This window comes from Thunnus thynnus, chromosome 11 (assembly GCF_963924715.1).
Source record: "Thunnus thynnus chromosome 11, fThuThy2.1, whole genome shotgun sequence".
Taxonomy (NCBI): domain Eukaryota; kingdom Metazoa; phylum Chordata; class Actinopteri; order Scombriformes; family Scombridae; genus Thunnus; species Thunnus thynnus.
Genome location: NC_089527.1, coordinates 19,440,027 through 19,463,559, shown reverse-complemented (window position 1 = coordinate 19,463,559; position 23,533 = coordinate 19,440,027). Strand labels below are relative to the sequence as shown.

Genomic DNA, 23,533 nt, shown 5'->3' with positions numbered 1-23,533 from the left:
AAACCTCAGTTTAAGGCGTGTACCTACCAGCATGATTTGTGACATCACAACTAGTTTGGAGCCAATCATGGTCGAGTATTCAACTTATACAAGTGTGATGCGGAAACTTGAAGCCTCCAGTGCACAAACACTGAGAATGGACTTTACAGTCAAGTAGAGGACATCTTGTGTCCAGTAGTTGAATTATATAGTATGAATTATATTCTCATATTCCTAGAATCTGGAATTTTACGAGATAATAATGGAAAAACTATATTAGACACAAATTATTATTCAAAGTTGAGAAATATACATCTTTAAACATGTCTGGAGGGGATCTTTAAAATTGGCTCCTTTTATTCAACAGGCTAAAAGGGTGGGCAGGAAAAGTTTGAGAACTTCTGTTCTATAAAATGTTGGAAAGAGAAAAATGTCCATCTTAATTTCCCAAATCCCAGGTTGATGTTTTCAAATTCCTTTTTATCGTTTGAGGAGCCCAAAGTCCAAATATACTCAATTTGCAATTATATAAAACTGAGAAAATGAGCACATCCTTATATTTGAGAAGCTGGAGTTGGTGGGGATGTCAGATTTTTGATTGATAAATGCCTTAATAAGAGCTGTTGTAGATTCATTTTCTGCCAACAGGTATTTAAATAATTCCTAATGTATTTTCTGTGCCCTTGACCAAGTCACTTGACCCATCTGCAGCCACTGCAGTGAAGCTGTTCAGCAGCCAACAGACTGGTTGTTCTCTGTGACTCTGTAACTGCATGAATGTGCATTGCGGGAAAATAATTTGGTCTTTGATAACTTTAAAATAATAGGAATAATGGTACAAAATGTGCTTATGGAACAGAACAGGTTAAATAAAATGACGTCAAGAATGAGGTGTTTGAATATCTGCAGCTCGAATTATGTGCAGCTGCCGTGCTGAAGCATTCTTAAGCTTGTGCAGGAGACTTTGAATGTCTTCCTCTCTAAGTCTTTGATGTGGCAGTTAATTCTGACTCTTGGATTTGAGTCTTTCATTTAAGCTGTTCTGCTAGGAGAGCTCATCAGGCTGAAGCAGCTGCTCTGAATCCAGAGAATCCACACGGAGCCACACTCCCAGGAGAACCTGCACTGGCTGCATCTTCACATTTACACACACTTCAGACACAATCATATAGACAATATCCCACTGTTATTCCGAATATGACAATATTCCGAATTTGATATGGGTCATGTAAACAACATATTCTGTTTGGATATTCCGAATTAGGCCTTACTCCAAATGCAGCCTGTTCCGATTGAGACATATGGAATATCCTGATATTATTCGTGTTTTAGGATCACTCCTTGGACGTGTATACAGATTATTCAGAATATGCGTCTCAATTGGGGTTTTTACAGCAGTTTGCAACACATAGCCCTCTTGCCTGTTTACCCCTGCGCAGGCAAAATACTGGAGCAAGAAGGCAGACAGAGAAGAGGAAAAACAGAGCGTGCCTTGTCCACAACAGGGATGAAGGGGATTGGTTATTATCCTGACATGCAGCCATGGACTGACGGTGACGACTCGGTGTGATGCACCAAAAACACTAAGCAGTGTAGTACACACATCGTGGTACAACCTAGGTACTGGATGTGCCTGTAACTATAAATTTATAATATCAATGATATCAATATCACAGCTCACTAATGTTTTTCACCTCGCTGTTTTACTTCACTGCCTGCGGAGATCTTGTGATTCTCATTCCCACTGGAGCAGAGGGAAACCCTGAAAACTCTCTGCATGTAAACGGGAATATTTATTTTCATTAGCCATGTAAACAGCTTAGTAGAAATATTGTCTTTTTTGGAATAAGGGTGAAAAGCAGAATATTTAATGCGTGTAAATGTAGTCACTGTGAAAGACTAGGGGTTCACACTAAACTGGAAACAGTCTAGACAAACAACACTTTATGTTATCTTAATGATCTGGGTACAATTACCTGCCAGCACTACTGCATTAGACGGATATATGTCTACACATTCACAGCCATTAAGTCTAGCAATCAGCCACGTAATACAGCGGACAGATCACACAGTGAAAACAACAACGTAAATAAATGCCTGCCTGTCATTACCGTGAATGTTCAGGGACTTTTACTTCCTTGTTTGGGGGTGATATTTTTGTGCACAAACCCAGTTTCCAATAAAAACACAACAAGGCAGACCGTCATTCCCCTTCTTGAATAAGTTACTGCTCTCAGCTCAGAGCAGAGAGAAAACAAGACTACATTTAAGCCAGCAGAAGTATGAAACATGCTCTAACTTCTCTGTTTAGAAAGGTCCAGGTCCAAGTACAGTGTCTTTATACTAACGATGCCAACAAGTAAAATAGTGCAAATCAGTTTCCATTTTAGGCAGAAGTCAGTTGGAAAAGCTTTTCTTAAATTAATCCGGATTTTCTAACAACTTGTGAGCACTAAAAAGCACTATACAGTAGGCGGTTTCATGGGTATTTGGGGGGGGGGGCTCACCTTGGCTTCATGTCCCACACTGGGGGCAGGTTGGGGGGACTCCATGGCAGCCGGTGGAGGAAATGTCCGCATGGTGGCCTCCCGGGGAGATCGCACGATCTCGTTCTGCCTGTAAAGCCGGTGATGACGCAACTTGGACACCCAGGCATCAAAGATGTCTTGGGATTTGACCTAAAGAGGAAGAGGACATAGAGCTCATCTTTCGTCAGCTGACCTCCTGTTTGTCGGTACTGAAATGACAATATTGACTCTTCCCCTCAGTGTTACCTTCAGGTGATAGATATGCTCCTCAGTGTCCAGGTCGATGCGACGGGCTCTCTTTTTGATGGACATGACCGACAGGCCGACGTCGATGCTGCCATGCAGTTTGCCTTTCTGGATCTGATGCAAGTGACGGATACGGATTTCCTCAGTTTACAGTTAGTCACATTATTTGTAAATTTTGTGCACGTCAAGAGTTTTTCACACCATCAAATCTGAGGAAACCAAAGAATCATCATCACTTGCACCAACTTCAACGTTTCAGTCCTCAGACCCTCATCAGGTAAAGCTAAACAGCTAGAGCTGAAATGGTTAGCAGATTAATCAATTAGTCAATATACAGATTATTAATCAGCAAATATTTAATATAATATACCAATCATTCTTTGATTCAGGTTCTCAACTGTTGGGATTCGCTGCTTTTTGTTGTCTTATGATATCAAATTTCATCATGTTATTTTGTCCAAAGCCTGATCTGCACAAGATTTGTTGACAATAAGAAAAATGTAGAAATATTCCAGCCATATCCTTTAAATTGAATATGTTTGATTGAACTAAACAAGCAATTAATCTACTCATCAACTACTGAAATAAATAATAATAAACAAATGAATAGACAATGTATTAGACAAATATCAGTTAGAGCTCTTCAACATCACTTGTATTGATAATCATTTATGTACTTGAAGGTCTGAGGATGAATTGTGGTTCATAAAGTAAGTTCAAATGATCCAAACTGTGTTGATTCTTTGGTTTCTTCACAGTCATCTGTAAGTGCATCAAACTTTCATTTTGTCAGTTTAATCTTAGTTTTCCGGCAAAGTGACATGGCGTGATGAAACACTTCGAACATTGTGACCCTCGTTGCAGACGTTTCTGCTGACTCATTGCCAAGCCAAGCTGATGTCAGGCCAGACTGCCCTGTTTCTGCCTGTGGGTTTAAGTCAGGGTTACTTACATCAATGGGGGACTTGGAGTACTTCAGGATACCATTGTCCAGAACAAAAAAACGCTGCGGAGAAAATATGCACACAAAAAAAGACAAAAAAAAAAGTGTTGGTTAAAAAAGAGCGAGGGCACACATTGAATATAGATCACATCTGAAATGGTTATTGTGTGTTTGGAGCTGTTTATACTGTAGATTCAATACAAATGCAAAGTTGTCCACAGTTTATTCTCTCAACATTAGCTGTGTGGTGTTAACACTCTGTGCTCTGTGGTGTTGTGAGTTTAAATATACGAACGTCAGGGACTGGTTTCAACTGCCGTTCAAGTGTTTTGAGGAAACAACAGTTAATCTGATGCTGAGGGCAGTGTCTTCAAAGGAAATATCCAGCGTACTTCAGAAAGAGGCCCAGAGAGGGTAAAACAAGGTGCATGAAAAGGGGAACTTCTTTTAAGCAACAACGCCTTACCAAACAGCAGACTGTTTAACATTCTAGCAGCGGCAGTGTTAAAGTGTTTTTCCAGCAACAAAAGCTATCGTGCCTACCTTATGCCAGCCTTTCAGGGGCCATTTCCGCTTCTTCAACATGAAACCCTCATGTTTATCTGGCCTCTGGACGTTGCTCTGACCGATTTTCAGCCCCTCGATGATTTCCCAGCTGTCTGCCTCCTAGAGAGGAATAAAAATATAACGCTGTGTCAGAACTAATCCACTCACTCTGCCAGAATAAGAAGAAAACAGGGGATGCACTTGCTGTAATAAAAAAAAAAAAAAAAAAAGGGTGCTCCTGTCATGTCCGTTATCTGACAGACAGGTAAACAACAGAAAAACACTTGACTCTTCTTTATTCTTTTCCTGTGTACTACACATTTACAGAAATACTGCCCCATTAAAATTCCTCTCGCTCTCTCAGCATTTCCACTCCATTAGCTTTCTCCTGACTTTGCTCTTCCTGCCTCTAGCGGGTCTGTAAATCAAAAGGACGCCTCTGGAGTAGAGGGATAGCAGGGTCAGGCGGGGACAGGTAAGACATCACACCGTCGTCCAACTGGAGGGGCGGGGGGGTCATCGGGAATCACGGGATCACAGCTTGAATGGTTAAATGTCTCATAGCAGGAAAGGATCATCACTGTCCTGCCGTACTGTCCTGACATGACCCATTTTGTGTGTGTTCTACATTAATACTTTCACTTCGACACATTTTTAGTCTAAGAAGTTGACAAGTTGATTGACATTGGGTTTTTTTTTTATGCAGAATGGGTGATAAGTAATGAGTTGTTGGTGGAGAATGAGAGTCACATCTCTTTCACATGCTTTTGTCCTTAATTAGCACTACGTCCCTGCTATGATTCACATTTGAAGATTGAATTTATCTGCAGGATTATCTGAAGGACAAAACTGGAAATACAATTTTATGGATTTTTCAAATGTATTAACAGATTACTTGCAGAAATAGCTGATTTCGACGATATCTCTCGTGACATTTCAGATTAAGACTTCTCCTTAAGCCAGACTTGGTGAGACACGATAACAAACAGATCAGATCGAGCGAAAAATAAAGAAAAAAGCACAACATAAATAAAATGAAATGCGATTAAAAACAATGCTGCAGAAGAGGGTCCGATTTTTAATTACATATGGCAGATCCTTTAAGGCAAAACCACAACATTACAAGCACGAGCTTCTCTGCCAAACCAAATACTGGCCTGCGGCTCTTCACTGCAACATGTAAGTTACAACCTTCCAGACAGCACTTCTGAGTGCGTGTGTGACGACGACACCCGACCTTGGTTCGCAGGACATTTAACAAAAGGAGACAACAGCTTGTTTAATCTAATGACCAGGCGGACAGATCTGCCCTATAATGAGGTCATGTATCTTCACCGACTGCACCCCCTGCTCTCAGTGGCCTTGCATGCAACTGGGGAAGTGGAGTAGCGCAACTTCATTAGCAAAATGTATCTTCCCATTCAAAGCAATCATATCATAAAAGGAAGTGGTTTCCTCATACTCAAAGCCATTTGGTCATTATCACTTGAACAGCTCGACTGTATAATGTTGCCATAACGCCGGTGAAATGATCAATACATCAGTGCTTCTTTATTTAAAACTTAACTGCCTTAGACATGACAAGCACCCTCCCTGACTGGTAATAACAAGCAGCAGCCTAAAAGAAACCCTTTCCTGACAAATTCGCTCTGTGTTATCTTCAATATAACAAACAGACTTTCAACTGGATCTAAATTGATAAATCGATACTTCACTAAATAAAGAATAGCTTGTGCTGCAAATATTCAATGCACTTTCCTGTGCATTTAAGATCTGAAGCATCCAGCGCTAGAAATCAACAAATTCCTTCAAAGAACAGCCGAGCATATGCCACCTACCAGTGTATATGTAAAATTACTTCTACAGTCAGAGAGTTTGCTTTTGTTATTTGAACCTGAAAACAGAACTGAATTAAACCAAAGTGATTTTCTGCACTCAGCTAACATTCATTGATCTCGCTGCAGAATCATTTAAAGCTGAATGAGCTGGTCCCTCTTGGTACGTTTAGCCCTTTAATGAAGGATCTTGTGGCAGATTCAGTAAGCCGTCTGCTTTTCAATGTCAAGATTTAAAAAGGTTTGTTCGCTGAGCTTGTTCTTTGATACTGAGTGACTTTCCATTGATTTTGGTTTTTTTTTAAAAATCCGAATAACATTTTCTGCACTTGTTTCAAGGTCTGCCTAGAAAAAAAAAGACTCATCCTATCAGAGTCAAAGAAAAAGACAGTGAACGGTGAAAGGACTTGCATAATCCTGATCATCAACTAAATCTATGAAAAAGTCTACCTGTGTCAGTTTCATAAGTCAAGTCTTACAGGATCCACCACCTGCAGTGACACTCAGACACTGTAGAGCTTTTATTGCTGCAATGAATCAAACTATTACAGTTAAGGTCTCACTGAGCAAGAGAGAGGACAAACACTCCTCGGGGACACCTTAGGCTAAATCAGCACTATAAATATCAGTACAAGAGCCAACTTCTGATGACAAGTTTCTCTTACACATCCACTTCTCCCATAGACACTGATTTACATGAGGAGTAAAAGTGTCTACTGCTGCAGACTGCAGAAATAGGACTGACTGATATAACTCTTAACAGTTTCATGATCTGTAAGAGGTTGCGCTGCACAGAACAACACGACTAAAATCTAAATTAAAATCTAAACATTCTCTATCTTTAATTATTTCAAGTTATTCAGTGTGTCCCTCAGTGTATTCAAACTGTAATAAAATATAGTGATGTAATAAAATATAAAAAGCCATTAGAGCTGCAACTAATGATTATTTTCATTATCTATGAATCTATTTTCTCGATTAATCGTTTAACCTGTAAAATGTCAAATAACAGTTGAAAATGTCCATTATAATAACCTGCAGCTCAAGGTTACGTCTTCAAAAGTCTTGTTTTGTCCGACCAGCTGTCCACAACCCAAAGATATTCAGTATACAATCATGTAAAACAGAGAAAAGCAATAAATCATCTTCTTCTTCTACTAAACATATGACTAAAATGATAAAACAGTTATCAGAATAGTTGCTGATTAATTTTCTGTCAATGGACTACTTGTTGCAGCTCTAAAAGCAATTAAATATGAAAACAGACAAAATCTTTCATGGGAGTTCTAAATCGATGGAGGCTTACATAAGCATTTATTACCCAAAAATAAACTAAATGAAGGCCATAAAGTTTATAATTCAAATGAAAAACATTCGGTCACAGTTTAGAGAAGATGGCGACTATTCTTATCTCGTTAACTTTGTTAAATCTCAAAAATTAAAGGTCATCTCAAGAAAATCAAATAGTCATTTTCTTGAGATGAGTTTATTTATTCCATTTTCTAGAGAAAACTACCTCCTGTTTATTCAAGGTAAATATTCCTGTTATCCCGAGATAATGAACTTATTATCTGGAGATAACATATAAAATAAAAACTATTGCAACTACTTCAATAGATGGCACAGACTCCATAGTCTAAAGTTTATATATGTGAGGATGAAATCTAAGCAGCTCAGGTTTCAGTTTACCATGCCACAAACATAAAACATACAACCTTTTAAGTGGCCACGACGCCTTTTCAACTGACAACAAATCACTAATTATTTGTGCTGTTTCATATAAATGACTCAACTGTCTATCGAAGTGGGATATGGTTGGAGTGTACTAATTTAAGAGGTTACATGTGGGGTTGTCTGAGGCTATATGAGAGTGTATGGTGAGTCAATGTTGAGAGATAAGAATTTTTTTTTTTTTAATTTATTACTCTATGGGTTTATCTGATCATTTAAAAACTATCAGTCTAGTCTTATAATTATGTAACTGTGTGTTCTCTCCAAAATACCAAATACTAAATATTTAAAGATGCAACATGCAGTATGTGGCCTCCTGTTGTCTTTTCACTGTGTAAGAATATACTGTGTTATGAAACCTTAGTCCTAGAAAAACTGTAACATTGTCTTCCACAATCACCACTGAACAATATTATTTCAGCGCCTAAAAACCACAGAGGGCTTGTTGTGAGGATGGATTTCACTGCAGTGTTTTGCTGGCTCAGCAGTAAAGCTCGGAGTAGGATGATGTCGCTGCCACACGGATAAGAAGCTAACACCCTGAGAGATTGAGTATGAGCACAGTGCAAACACTACAGATTTAACTACAGACCTACAGTCCACATGTGACGGAAAACAGAAGCTGGTGGCTGATTGATTCAGTAAAAATCAAACCAACCAAAGTGTTGCATATGACAAGAATTTAATATGTGTTACTTCTTGACCTCGGTAACAGTGGTTTGACAAAATCTTAGCTCAAGGTCCAATATTTAAAGAATATTTTAAAAAGCATTTAAAAAGGAGCAGACCATTTACAGACCAGCTTTATGTGAATAACCATGAATGATTGTGATTTGTGTTTTGATGTGTTTTATAAGTCTTTAAACACACTCACACTGCTACACAAAAATGTGTAATTAAAAAAATCTTAAAAAGCAAAAGTGAATTTTAAGAAATGATTCATTCTGCAAATGTAAACTTCCTCAGCAGGTTGTTCCAAAGCTTCTGTTCAGTCTATGTTTTGGACTAGTAAGTAGTGTCACTTTAGTAGAAATCTGTCATTTTTTATCCTTCCTGATATATCAAACAATAAGCCAAAACCTCCACATATTCAGCAATAGAGAAAAAGGGGTTATGACGGTTTGTCTTGTGGAGAAGATCATGGCAAAACTTCAACTGAGACCAGAAATAATCATGGAAAGACTGGCACTTCTCGCACAGGCTGTGCCAAACCTGAGTAAGATTAGAACCACCTCTGTGTGTGTTTTTTTTTTTTACACATTTTACTTCCCAGTTTATTTTTGTTCTCTGTCAAGATCCTCTCCTCCTTTCTGAGTTGGTCTGTTTTTTTTGTAATTCAAAAAATGCATGATCATTTTTAAAACAGCCACTATCTGATCTTACAGCGTCATTTATGTAGCCAGCTGCTATCGAAGAAAACCTTACTCATTTCCCATGAACATAGCGAGTGATTCTATGTATTCATCCTACTATCTCTGGGCCACATAAACATCTTATCTGACCAGGGAATGCAGCAGCAAGAGAAAAATGGATGACTGCAGCGACATCCTGGATCAATGTGTAACGTCTTCATCCACAGGCTACGAGTGTGAGTGAGTCTGTGCTTACTTCAGGTGGTGCCTCTAATTGCTCTCATGAGGATCTCCAGAGTTAACAGTAGTCGTCAGCAGAGAGGAAAGTGACAAGTATTGATTTGGAAATGGGGGCTTGATCTCACTAAGGCTTTCCTCGAACAAAATGCTCTCATTTTTCCTCAAAAACTGAGACCCAGCCAAGCAAGCTAAGGTCTTTTCTCAATGTCTACTGTGCTTCCTCAGGATGTCCCAGGGGATGATGTACAGTGTATTCTCTACAGCAGTCCACTGACAAAGTATCAACCTGCACAGAACATATTGAGCAGACAGTGATGCAGAAAAACGCTATCACACCGGTTAATACGCAAACAAAATGCAGGCGTAACTTAGTTTTGCATAATCTCAATAAAGTTCAGAGATACGTATCTATGTTGGAGACGTTACAAATCAGTCGACGATGTTTTTAGAGTAGTAGTAGTATTTAGTCTGCAGACATTGCCCTTTCCTGAGCAAGAAACCCCTCACTGCAAGCTGGAAGTCAGGGTGGGGCATCCTGTTGTTCACATGGGGCGGGGCTACATATTTACCCACCACCCCAAAAACTTTATAAACAGTATCTGCTGTAGCTAACTAGCACCAGCTTAGCTGCTGCTGTCATAATAAGAGTCAAACGGAGGCTTGAAAGCTTTGTCACTTCAACATAAACACATATAGTTTTTGGGGCATTTGCTGAAACAACTGATGCTGTTGTTTTTCTTGGAAGGAAAGTCTCCAGTTTTGATTTTGACTTTTGATTTTTTTCTTATTCATTAGAAGCTACTTTGTTTTCTGTTCACAAATCTGTACACAGCAACCTAAACATTACCTGTGTCAGGAGAACTTAAATACGTGTTTCTGTTTGAGCTAAATAGTGCTAGTTTAGCTGATGGATAGCTTTAGTTAACATTTTATGTATTCTCAATAAACTTAAGTTGCAGGTGGACGTGCCCCGCCACATTACCGCGATGTCCGCGGTTTGATTTCTTTGTTGCATCGTGTCATACCCTGTGTCTCTCTCCCCTTGTTTCCACTCATCTCTCTCTACTGTCCCTGTCTAATGAAGGCATAAAATATATAAAATATATTTTAAAAAATTAAGTTGCTGATTGAGTTTAAATAAATAATGTTAATCTAAATAATTTATGACTAGCAACATTAGACATCTCCAGCAAACACAATAAATTACAAGTCTACAGATTCATCTCAGATATTAACGCTAATTGTTCATTGCTGAGAAACTATTTATAAACCTTTTGAGTGGTATGACAATTAGCCTCACCTCAACGTTCGTCTTGGGCACCTCCATCTTTTACCAAAATGGAAGGATAATAACTGAAGTTTAAATAGGTTAACAGTCAGTGTTTTTTTGCCTTCAATGGAGAGTTGATGGTGGAGAAGCAGACAGGCCAAAAGGAGAGAGAGAGAGAGGGAGGGATATGACATGCAACAGAGGTCCCAAGCCGGAGTCGAGCCGGGGATGTTACGGTTATGTGGCGTATTCAGCTACCAGGGCGCTCTCTCCTTATAAATATTTATAATGGCTGTGACATAAACCAGAGACAGTTTAACAAAACAGTAGAGGAAACGTTAGTCGAACTGTATTTTTGAACGATACACCTGCCTCTCTTGTTGATACATCAAGTGTCTGGATCACTCACAGGTACTTCACTGCATCGTTTAGGAACAATCAAGAACTAATTTCCAATTAAATTCCCAATGTTCTGCTGATTCTTTTAATATGCCACTGTCTATCTTGAGGTCTTGATCGAGCAGCTGTACAAAATTAAGCAAATCTACTGGACAAAGACTTAATTTGTCGCTATCTTAGTGGCTGCTCCTTCGCCTGGTACCTGACTTCATTAAACACATTAAAAGAGATGAATAAGAAAAGGAGAGTTAATAGATAACCTTGGTTGGAGATGAAGCTGGCTTTTAAATTAGGGAGAAATGAAATGCTGAACCCTTTCACCTGTGAAAATCTTGTTATCAAAAGCAAGTGGGCGACATTAAAGAAAGGAACAATGAACAGAAGCGTGTGAGGGGTTAACCGTCTGTCTCATCAAGCAGCAGATCTGCGTTTCAAACAGGCCGCATTTCTCAAAACCAACTCCCTCTTCTCCCTGGGAGCCATCTCCCACGGACACAAGCTGGGTTCCCACACAGCATACCAGAGCTGTACCACATGTTCACTGGAGCACCAAGCCTCTGTCTGTCCCTCATGAAATATTCATCAGCCAGTGCCGACGGAAAAGCTGTGATGTCAGAGATTCAAGTTGCGGTGTCCTGTTTCTGCACGGCCACAGTGACACAGCAGCTCAGTGAGCTAAGGACAGCCGGGGGCTTCATTGGCTTTCTGCAGGGGTTAAATTTAAGCACTTGCCCTGTGAGCTGTGAAATCAGACTGTATCTCATTGTTTACCATGCCTCGGCACGATTTTCATTTACTAACCAGGAAATTAAGGCTGCTCTCTCTTAGTTGATTAGTCAGCAATCAGATTTTTTTTTTAAAGAGAATAAAGTATTAGTCATTTTCAGAGGAGATAGTGGGTGGGGGCTCAGTTGAAAAAAGTTTATAGCAACATTTGAATAATAATCGGATGACAGTTGTGGGGTTGGTTGCTTATGTTGCCAGGCCGCTGTCAATCAAATCAGATCCACCCACACGGTCCGGATGTAGCGGATAGCTGAGTTTAACTCCTTGTAAATACTAACTCAGAATGTTTTTTCTAAACTTGAACTTAATTGTTGCTTATCTAGTCACCGATATTTAATGTTACAGAGAAAATTGGAAACCATGTTTTCAGGGGCTTTAAATGGAAGAAGACAACCCTACAAGGAATACACTGAAACTGTACACATGACACATGCACACAGTTTGCAGAGGGGTTACTCCACTTGTACTATAGATGGTGAGGCTGGATGTCGGCAGCTAATTTTCTGAACACTGAGTAGTTCATCACATAATAATAGTTTTCACTGTCTTCGTTACACACTCTATAAAAATGCTGAATGAATATGTCTTTATTTACTATTTTCCTGGCAGATGCAGTTCCCTTTTATCTGTTTTTCTGTTGCAGAAACTGTCTCTGACAGAAGACTGCAGCAAATTGAAATGACATTCACTCCACCCTTATATTACCTTTTTCTCCAGAGTTACATTTATTCAGACTGCTGCTACCTCTTAATACTGATCCCTGATGGATGCCTCCTGTGCTCTGAAAATTACCTGCCGGCTGTCGCGCTGGGAGGAGGAAGAGGAGGAGGCGCTCTTGTGAACCGGTGTGGAGGTCTTGTTGACTGGTGTGGAGCTCCTCTCCTCGGAGCTCATGGTGCGGCCATGGGGGCCTCGCTGGTAGTGTTGGTGGTGAGACATGGTGGGCACCGGTTGGCTCCGTGGACCTCCCTCAGCACTGGGCCCCGCAGATCAGGAGCATCCTCTGACACTTCCTCACGCTCACTGCTCGCTGTTCATCTGAAACACAATCAGGAAGTTACATGATCACATCTACGTTGCCTTCCTCATTCTATCAGTGCTGTTGTGTATCGATACCAGGCAGAAAGCCACACTAGCATTGATCTAACGACACTTAGTGTAGTTTATTCCTTGTAGAAACAAGCGTCCGGGCCTCTCCTAGGCTCTCAGAATGATTCTCCATAAATTTCAATATGTTAATCCCACTCACATCTGCTCAATCGAGACGCCAGGAGCTATTCTTTGAAGCATGAGTTTTTAAGATTCTTCTCATTACATGTGCATTACTGAATAAGCCTTTCATTATGTTTGCTATGAGATCGGTGCCACTCAGGATTATTCAACACGCTGGAATGCACTTCACCAAATGATCTCCAATCCAAATTTAACCTATATTGACTTGAGCTTGCAGTTGCTCCAACTGTTTGTCACACACTTCAGTGGAATAGCACACAGTATATCTCTGTACATCAAGGCATTGAACCTTGTTTACAATCAGGTAATGTTGTCTTAAATTGACATGATCGGCATGTTAATTTAAGAGTCAGTGCCTCCACTGTAGAAGAGTGACATCATCCCACAGGACTGTGTTTATAACATAAATCTTTAAACATCTAATTACCTTTATAATAATGATAGTAATTAGGTTAGGATTCCACATCAATACAAGAAAGTATCTATAGCTCTACTTGAACTGTGTCTTGGTTATACCAGCTCACACTAGCTACTAGATTTAAAATGTCTGATTAACCTTATGTTCAGATAGCAACAGGGAGTGCTTGTTTTCATCATTAGTCGGGGCACTGTGTTGCTTCACGCTGACACCCATAATACTGCCTACAGTGTTGCTGTGTAATTGTCTGAGCTCTCGGGAGGTCTCAGCACTGGTAACACATACAGCGATTGCAGAAAACAAACAGATAAGCAGATAAGCGAACCATGTTGATTTTAGTCACCGGACTTCCTGAAGGGCTGGGTGATACTGACAGAGTACAATTTTTCAATATTTTTGATCAAATACCTCTATGTTGATAGTGTGACTTTTTTGGGGTTATATTCAGAAGATGCAGTTTTATACAGATACAGATATTAGTAATGTGGATACAGTAAACAAAAACGACGAGGCATTGTTATCATTAAGCTAAAACTAATAAGACAAATAAAATCAGGAGATTGTATCACATAGTGATGGAGCCTTTAAAACCAAGAAAATACCAGATTTATAGAGCAGCTGAAAGTATGCTTAATATCTGAATACATGTGGGATGTGGACTGTTAGTCTGAAAAAATGGGTTTTGATGTGATTTGATGACATCACCTTTCTGACATTGTGTATGTTTTAATCACCAGATTAATCATTTGGTGCAACCCTAATTATGGTAACCAAATTCACAGACAATATTAATTATCATACCCATGGATGTATTAAGAAAACTGTATACAGCACCTCCACTGAGTCTTGCAGCCAATTTTCCCAGTGGCCATTCGTGGTAGTGCAGAGGAGAAAATCTGCTAAGCATTTTCCTCATAGACCACCATTATAAAAAGAGATACCTGTTTAACTGTTGACAGGACACCTCCAACTGCAAACAAGGTCAATTATGAAGGTTTTCTATTTTCCCAGAGCCTAGAAAAGTGATTTTAAAGTTCATGACATAATTCCAATGTAAAGCCTATGTGTTGAGCAGGAACTCACAGGTGGGGCCAGCGTGAAAAACGCTTCTGCACATATTCAGTGGGCTGCATGATGCGGCAGCAAACCTGGAAGCTAGAAAACTTTTTCAGCTTATGCGCCAGATGAGTAATTTTCACGCTCCATCTTTCATCTCCATTACTATCATCACCACAATTTTTTTTAAATGCCACACACAACCAGATACTCTGGAGAATCTGCGTTGCCTCGGCTTGCTCCAGGCACCACGCCGCAAGACCTCGACATCGCTCCACCAGCATGATTGCCCAGGGGTGCTGAAGGAAGCAGAAGCGCAGCAAGTGAGCCCCTTTTATCTATTAAAATTAATTTTGGACTGTAAAGTCCAATAAAAAAAGACTTTCCTTTCGGGAGGGGCGGGGCTTTGGCAGTAAACCGCCAAACTGTGGGGATACTTTGCTTTTTTATCATGGTGAGAAAAAATCCATATCGTCACAGCCCTAGTTCAACTTTACTGTGACAAAATCTATGAGGAGAAGATATAGAAAATGGCAAGATTATCAACACACCAGTGCAGGCAGTAATATGTTGCACCACAGAGTTTATGTTCATATTGTACAAAACTCTGGAGCACCCTGTGGTTTTAACTACAGGATGTGTATGTTAGGCTCTCCTGTGTGTCAGGGAAACTCCCTGAGTCCACTGAGCAGCTCTGCACACTTCAGCATTATGCACTCTTACATGCAACTGTGCAAAATACACACACACTATAATCTATAATTCAGATCCTATAACAACGTCATCATCCCTGCCTTGTCTTAAGCCAACCAGGATCTAAGCCACTGTAAGACAAAGTGCTAAGTCCATTCACATATAGTGTATTCCACTTAGCCTATTTAATAGAACCACCCTCCTTGACCTAATAAGGAAACAGAAGTGAGGAGTATTCAAGTAAAAGTAGCAGTTTGGTCCCTCTGACTGATATATTATTACATATGTCATCATTAGATTATTAATACTGAAGCATCAGTGTGTAAGCAGCATGTTACTGTTGTAGCTGTTGGAGGTGGAGCTAGTTTCAATTCCTTCCAACAGTTAGACCTTAAATCAGCCTAAAACAGCTGTTAGCAGGTGTCCTGACTCAGAAACAGAAAGTTTCTTGCAAGGTGTTGTTTTCCTTTTCCACTGCAGCAAAACTAAATAAGAGACCAAACTGTTATTTTCTACTTTTCTTTTTTTTCCCCCTGCTGTACCGAAAACAGGCCTGTGATCCCAAAACCAAGATACACACAGAACCGTGAACTTTGCGTACTGTTACACCCCGAATGAATAGCACTGGAAAGATGCCAAAACAGGTGTAGATTTGCTGTAAGTAAAAGTGACATGAATAAAAATGAAAATGAAAACTCACTTCACTTTTTCACTATCACTTCACTGTTTTAAAAATGATTGTAGAACATATAATTCCACCAATGACCAGACAAAAAACCAAAGCACTTTCACTGTTTACTGACTACGTTGCTTGCCCATATGTCTTTGCGTAAATGCTAGCTGATGTAAGCAAGAGACGTTTTGACCAGCCATAGTAAACTTTCAGTCCACAAGGATATAAAGGTTGTTCAATTTACACAGAAGCTGTATGGAGCTGTCTGTTTGACTCCTGTTTAGATGGACAGCAGTGTTGCTCCATACGAAGCCAGTTACCTTGTTGGGGTATGATTAGTCATGAGCTTAATCTTCTAAATCCAGTCACCATGATTACTGTCCTCTAAGCAGGAGGACAAGGCAAGCCCTGCCATGTGAATGCTGCATAGACACTCCCTAAACGCCCGGTCAAGACCTCAAGGACAATACCATGAACAACAGGCACAAACCAATCAACCACTACTGTCTCCACAAGTGTGTGGCTGCTTAATGATGGTGATGTGTGTGTTGTAGTGTGAATAGAGCATACTACAAGTACTCTACCAGTGTATTAAGCTCTGTGATACCATCCTGTTACAAAGAAATAATGTACTGTAAACATTTCATATATAAAATAAGTATTTTGATGATCTTTTTCAAGAAAAAATGCCAAATATTCTCTAGTTACAGCTTCTCAAATATGAGGATTTGCTGCTTTCATTTGTCATACATTATTTTTATTTAATCTTTATTTAACCAGGAGAGTTGCATCAATATTAAGAATCTATTTTTCAAGGAAAACCTGGCCAAGACAGGCAGCAGCATAAATAAAAACACATAGTTACAGACAGAAAACACAACATAATTATTTCATTTTGGATTTAAAAGTGTTAAACAAGTTTAATTTGTTGAGTCTCAAGTCATTTCATGCCAAGGGTGTAGAATACACAAATGCCCTTTTTCCAATATCCCACTTTGGGACAGAGAGCATAAAAAAGTCCTAAGAATGCAAAGAGTACTGTCCAGAACATTTCTGCATGATAAAAACACATGGGTGGTGTGGGAGCAGACCAAAAATTGCCCTATATATAAAGGTGTACCAACGTAAAAGCCTACAGGTGGCCAGAGCAGGCCGATCTACCTGAGAGTATAAGTCACAGTGGTGAGTCAGAGCTTTACAATTGGTAATGAACCTCGAAGAAGCATGGTAAGCTGTGTCAACCATATGAAGACACTGAGCAGAGGTATGCATATATAAAAGATCACCATAGTTCTATCTAGTCTTAGCCTCAGCTTTTTCAATAGGTACTGCACATGTGGCATAAATGTGAGGCAGTTATCAACCAAAATATCTAGGTATTTATAAGTTAACCTCTATATATAACCACTTCCCTCAAGAGTGGCTACCACAGAGATGGTGGCCTATTCCTAGAGTTGGTAAACAACATAAATTTATCTGCATTAAGAAGGACTTTCAGCTGGAGACGGGTATTTTGGACGACATTAAAAGCATTTTGCAAGTATTTAATGGCCTATAACAAGAGTTGATGCTGAGCAGTATATAACAGTGTCATCAGCATAAAAATGACAATTAGTATCTGACACGTTTTGACCCTGATTATTTATATAACCAGTGAATAAAAGTGGACCTAATACAGAGCCAACAACACAATGGTCACTTTGGTCACTGCAAAAAACACTAACAGCTGAAAATATATGAGGAGCATTAGTCAGAATCAACTCAATTAAGATGGACTTCTCAGGGCATTTAAGATTTGGACAAGTGGGTGAATTAATCAGCTGGGTTAATCATAATTAACACAAAAAGATTTAAAATCGTCAGATAATAGCTGAAGCCAATCCCAGTTAAGATCACAGGCTGAAACAATTTTTCTATGATTTAGTCTGGATAAAAGGTGAATCAAAGACTGCAACACATCATTTAAGGCCTATAACACCCAACAATAGTTATACAGAGGCCCTTATCAACTTCCACATTCAGTGCCAGAAATACCAATTGCTTGCAGATTGATGTAAACAGAACTACCCTGAAATGAAATTTTGATTTCACATAAATAGCAACACCAACACCTTTCTTTGGTCTGTCACCAAGATAAACATTGTATCCATCTATGTCAATATCTTTATCAAGAACTGATTCTGTCAGCCAAGTTTCAGTTATTAAATTAATGTCCACATATTAACACATTTTCTAATCATATCCTAAACACATTCAGATGAACAATATTTAGACCAGACAGAGATTTAAAATCAGATGGCATCTGAATACACTGCGACTGAGGGCCAGGGTTAGGCTGCACGTTACCAGATATAAGTAATAGTAAAACAATCATCTGTTTAGCAATATTACATGACAATTTCTTCAACACTTCGTACGTTAAATCCGAACGAGATCTCTCATTGAACGCTAAGTAGTTATGTAAAGCCAGAAGGCTTTGAAGGCGGGGTAAGTATTTGGGTAAGTTCCATGATGAGTTCATGTCCTGTGCCAACCGCTTCAGGGTTTGCATGGATTGTACAACAGTCATAGAGCAAGTGCATCCAAGAGCAACGTCCAGCGGGCAAAACACATTGTTAGATGTACTCACCCAGGAACGATCACTTGCTCGTAAGTCTCACATAGACAACGCACGGAGAAACGCTATTGTCTCTGTCCAGAGAATATGTGTGTGTGTGTTCGAGTGCACAGCAGGCCGCAGGCAGAGGAGTGGAGATGGGGAAGGGGGAGGAGGAGATGCGATGGCGAGGGCAGGTGGAGACTGAGAGGCGCAGTTTTCGAGACCCAGGAGCATTGGAGAGGTAGATTCAGAGGACTGGATCAGATTATACCCAAATTAGATGGTCCAGAAAAAGAGATATCCTTATAATTTTCATAAAATAAAGTTTGCAAATGTACTATGTAAATACTTTGCTTTAATTCAATTTGAATGTTACAAGACTTGTTGCAAAAACAGATAAACACTTAACGCTGACGTGGACTGACATGCTGCCATCTTGGATTCACCTGATCACATGATACATATTGACATGATATGACAATTGAATATAATTAGGTTTTGGACTGGAATATAAGCTTCGAGAAATTGTAAATGGCATTTTTTCACTATTTTAACATTTTAAAGAAGATTAATTGATTAATCAAAAAAAATAATCTGCTGATTAATCTGTAATGAAAATAATCAGCAACTAATTTGATAATAGAATTTGAAAACATTTGCTGGTTCCAGCTTCTCAAAAGTGATGATTTGATGCTTTTCTTCGTCATACTTGTTAGTAAACTCAATATCTTTGGGTTTTGAGCTGTTGATTGAGTAAAACAAGACATTTGAAGAAGTCAAATGTTGTAAATTATAATGGGTGTTTTAAAAATTTTTCTGACATTTTATAGGCAAAATGATAATTAGATCAATCGAGAAAAGAATGAGCAGATTAATCAATAATTAAAATAATCGTTAGCCTAGTTGCAGCCCTACACGCTACAGTGAATTCCTTGTGGAAATTAGTCAATACTCTGCATAATTTTCTCAAAGCTGTTTAAAGTTCACTGTTGTGTGGCTCTAAAAGTCCAGATAAGCAAAAGAAAAACCTTTCACTTCCTTTTCCTGATGCACAATCAGCTCAATCACACACATAAAACATGTTCGTTTGTCACGTTTCATGCTCCAGACAAACAACAGAATTTAAGGGAGGTGATTTTCCTGAATCAAAAGTAATAATGAAAACTGTCAGAGATGTTTTGGAGAGAAAATGATTCAACCTCTAACCAGTGCCATCAACTGATTACATACTATGCAATTAATTTCTTGCATAATTTAAAGCCACGTGCAAAACTACAGGGTTCATTAAATTGGACTCTGGGTAAACAACTCTAATAATTTGGTATAAACATGGGACAAAGTCTTCATTTAGACAATACTGTTGTCCACAGTAGCAGCATTTTTACAATGTATGCCCAATTCATAGATTACTATGACACTATGACAAACAGGTGATGGTAAATTCTTTGTAGTATTGGATGCTATATAATGTTGGTATTTTATCAGGAATCTTATTTCACTCATTGTACGTTAATACATTGTAATAAAGAGTGGGCTCAAGGTTAATGGTTCAATAGTTCATAATAGTTGTGTCATTTATGCACCAAAGCCAATGATCCAATGTTATGTAATGTCCATTTTTGAGAAATCTACTTCTTTCAAATTGGGTTTGCTGTGTATTTTTCATAGTCCAACAAAAACAGTAGCTGTGATCATAAGAATCCCATTGTTGAATACTTTCATTTCCTCTTACATTAAAAGACTAAAACCGAATAAAACCTACAATAACAACAATCTGCTTTGCTGAAACGTCTTTGAATAAGATGCTAAATTCCTGCAGGCTCCAGGGTTTTTTCCCTGGCTGAAAATGTGCTGCAACCTTAGTGGAGGGTGACGCGTGAAAATGTCAAATTTTTCCTTCAGGGATCATTTGAGTATCACAAATACAGTAAAGCAGTGACTATCATCTGTGGTGTCGTGGGTCAAGCCGAGAAGAGCAAAGGAGAGAGTGGTTCAGAAGACTGCAGTAATATCTAGATATGCCACGTTCTGTGAGATCTGACAGAGATCAAGAAAATAAACTTGAGAAAAGAAACAAAAACCAAAAAACAGATCACTTTCTACTGTATATTTGGATGTCTACTGCTGTTAGTACACATTAAACACAAAGACACATGTTACTAACAATAAAGTGTGACGGTAACTTACCAGCGGCGGAAACACCTTCATGTTTGTGTCACCACATCTAAAAACACCCACGATATCACACTATCAACCAGCACTCTACAAGTTTGCTGATCTCACTTCGCTGTTGCATAATTAAAGTGGGCCAACAAAAGCAGACTTCATGTCCCAAGATTACATTACAGGGTCTTTGAGGAGAACTATTGTCTGAATTTACAACAGGCTAATAATGCATATCGATCAGCAGAGCAGTGTTTCGACTATTGACCCAGGTGTACAATAACAGCCTAAATGGATGTTGATCTTACGTGACATCTGGAGGCAGTGAACAGCACATCTCTTAAAAGTAAGGCCTGTCTTTTTTTTTCTTCTTCTTTTTCTTTTAACAACAGTAACTGGACAGAGCCAGTTTATCCTGCACTACACACATTACATCATCTAGGTAGAGCTGGGGATCACGCTGCAATACTTTCTGGGACTGACTGACCTGGGCCCATATTGGGAAGTGAAGTATTGGAAACTGTCAAGGACTGAAAAGTGGCACTGAATCCTCAGTCTCGATGGCTTTTCTTAGGGCACATTTTGTAACTTTATACTATTCTTACATGCTGTATCTCACAAAGTCCTACAGTTTTTTTGTGTTACAAGAACACTGATGCATTTTAAATGTTTAGTTTCATTTGGGAAATGGTATCATGATGGCACCGGTGAAGTCTGAATGACACGAAGCACTTTACTTCCTTAAGACATAGGAAATGAATGAAAAAAATGATCACATGGACACAAATGAGCATGGGCACGTGACATGCTTGTGATTATTAGCAACCAATCATCAAAGCAAAGGACAGGGACTGCTACAGATGAGTCATAGGCCTAAAAACCACATATCAGTCTGGCTCCTGCTTTAATTTTGTGATAGCTAAAGGAGTTAGAAGCAGTAATTATTCGATTGTGGCGAAAAAAGACAATCTAAATCTAATATTATGATCCCCTCTCCTCCCTCTATCATAGGATAAGCTGTGCAAAGATTTCATCTAAATGGGACAGGGACACCTTCAGCGGGAGGGTTATTCAGGCTGGGGCTAAGAAATATATTGGAAAATCAATCATCACTGCTGATCAAAGCAATATCTATTCAAGAAAGCATGCCAGTGACAAACTACAAACGCATTGAGCTTTCCAGTCCCCTCTGCTCTTCTTTAATTTATGTGATTTGAGGCTGTTTTTAAAACAACTGCAAAGTCACTGGCTGACCTTCAGTTGAGAGGGGAAAAAAACAGTGATATAGTGGAGCAAATCCTGTAAATGACAGAAGTTGGCAAACTTTCAATTAGTTGCCATCTCAACAGTGACCACAGGATCAGTGGAATATAAAGGATGATGAGTGGAGATTATGTGCATCAGTAACACTGATATAAAGGTGAGAAAGGCATCTAATGGGACGTTATGAGAAACCATGAAGCTCAGTTAAAGAAAAAAAAAAGGTGAAAATGTCAGTGACGCATTACGTCTTCATCACCAGTGTCAGTTAACAGAGCTGACCGCCCTGGTTGGGTTATTACTCCTCTTAACTGCATCCATGTTTTTGTTGCCCGAGTCCATAATAATGTCCCTGCGGGTGTTGGGGGGATATTCATGTTTGGATACATGGTCGGAGGGTCACCTCTTCCCTGGGTCAGACTAGCAGCAGCTAGCTAAGTCAGCGGCGGCTAGGTGGTCATGTCTGACTGGTCCTCGGTGATTCACTCAGGATGCTAATACAAAAGGATGCTCTGAGCAGCGGCTGATTCAACACAGCATTGTTATGACACGGTAGCTTCCTCCATATAAGCAAGACTGGCATTCAGGTTGCCTTTGGAGGATAGAGAGAAAAAGCTTATTGCCTTACCACAGATGCGGTGTAATGACCATGTCTTTACAGTTCTTGGCGCAGGAAACAATTGAGCGGGTCTCCTCTTTTTGCCTGGGCAGAGACTCCCAGCTTTTCAAAGACAAGCGGCTTCCATAAGGGCGTCCACGTCGAATATGTCTGTTTCTTCTTATTAAAGATAGGTGTTGTTGTACGAAAACAGCATTGTGGGGAAAGTCACAAAGAAAAGAAAAAAAAGTGCTGTGTTTGGCTGTTTCCTTGAATGCGGCTGGTTGTGATGCTCCGCTCAGCTCAACTGCACTCCGCTCGCTCCTCCCTGCAGCAAGATCGGCTCTGAGCGGGAACAAATCGCCGGGATGGATCCAAACACTGGCGGGCACCGGAGGTTCACAAAACACGGCCATGGAGTCCACACATACCTCGGACTCGGAGTAGACGTTCATCCGGATATTTTAACCTCGAGAAGATTAGGTCTAGCTGAAAATATTATGCAGTATCATAGCTCCACTGATGGACTCAGTAATGGAGTAATGGACGGAGCTCTAGCGTCAATAATGGGTCCACTGGAGGTACATGCTACTAGTTTAGCTAGATAAAATAGTGAAAATTGATCAATGCAATGTGAATGCTTCCTGTACTGTCTAAAAGCACTATAAATAATCACCCATTAGCCTCTCTTAGCCTATTTTACTCTTTTGTTTCACTTACTATAGCAGTTCCTACATTGTTGGTTGCCTGGCAACGGCTCTCACATCCATATAGCTAATGGGCATCATCCTGTCAGCTTTAGCAGTATTTCCAGTTTATGTCACTTCATACTTTCTACTCCACCACAATTCTGACTATATATGGCTATACAGTCAGTTTGAAGTTTAGACTTCCCTTTAAAAAAGTATTAGTTTATAAAGTATATGCATAGTTATAGATTAAACAACTCAGATCTATAAATCTGTTAGTATGAGCTCCACCTTGA

General features: G+C 39.5%; 1 protein-coding gene across 2 annotated transcripts in view; it reads right to left on the bottom strand.

Moving 5' to 3' along the window:
• Positions 1-22,886, bottom strand: part of osbpl6 (oxysterol binding protein-like 6) — a 39,181-nt gene extending 16,295 nt beyond the window's left edge. For both annotated transcript variants that reach the window (XM_067603605.1, XM_067603606.1), the window contains exons 1-6: positions 22,579-22,886; positions 12,648-12,893; positions 4,240-4,362; positions 3,706-3,759; positions 2,754-2,867; positions 2,487-2,657 (exon numbers count right to left, since the gene is read on the bottom strand). In XM_067603605.1, coding sequence (XP_067459706.1) covers positions 2,487-2,657; positions 2,754-2,867; positions 3,706-3,759; positions 4,240-4,362; positions 12,648-12,794 — 609 coding nt within the window. In that variant the 5' untranslated portion in view covers positions 12,795-12,893; positions 22,579-22,886. The remainder of the gene's footprint in view (positions 1-2,486; positions 2,658-2,753; positions 2,868-3,705; positions 3,760-4,239; positions 4,363-12,647; positions 12,894-22,578) is intronic.
• Positions 22,887-23,533: the final 647 nt, after the last annotated feature.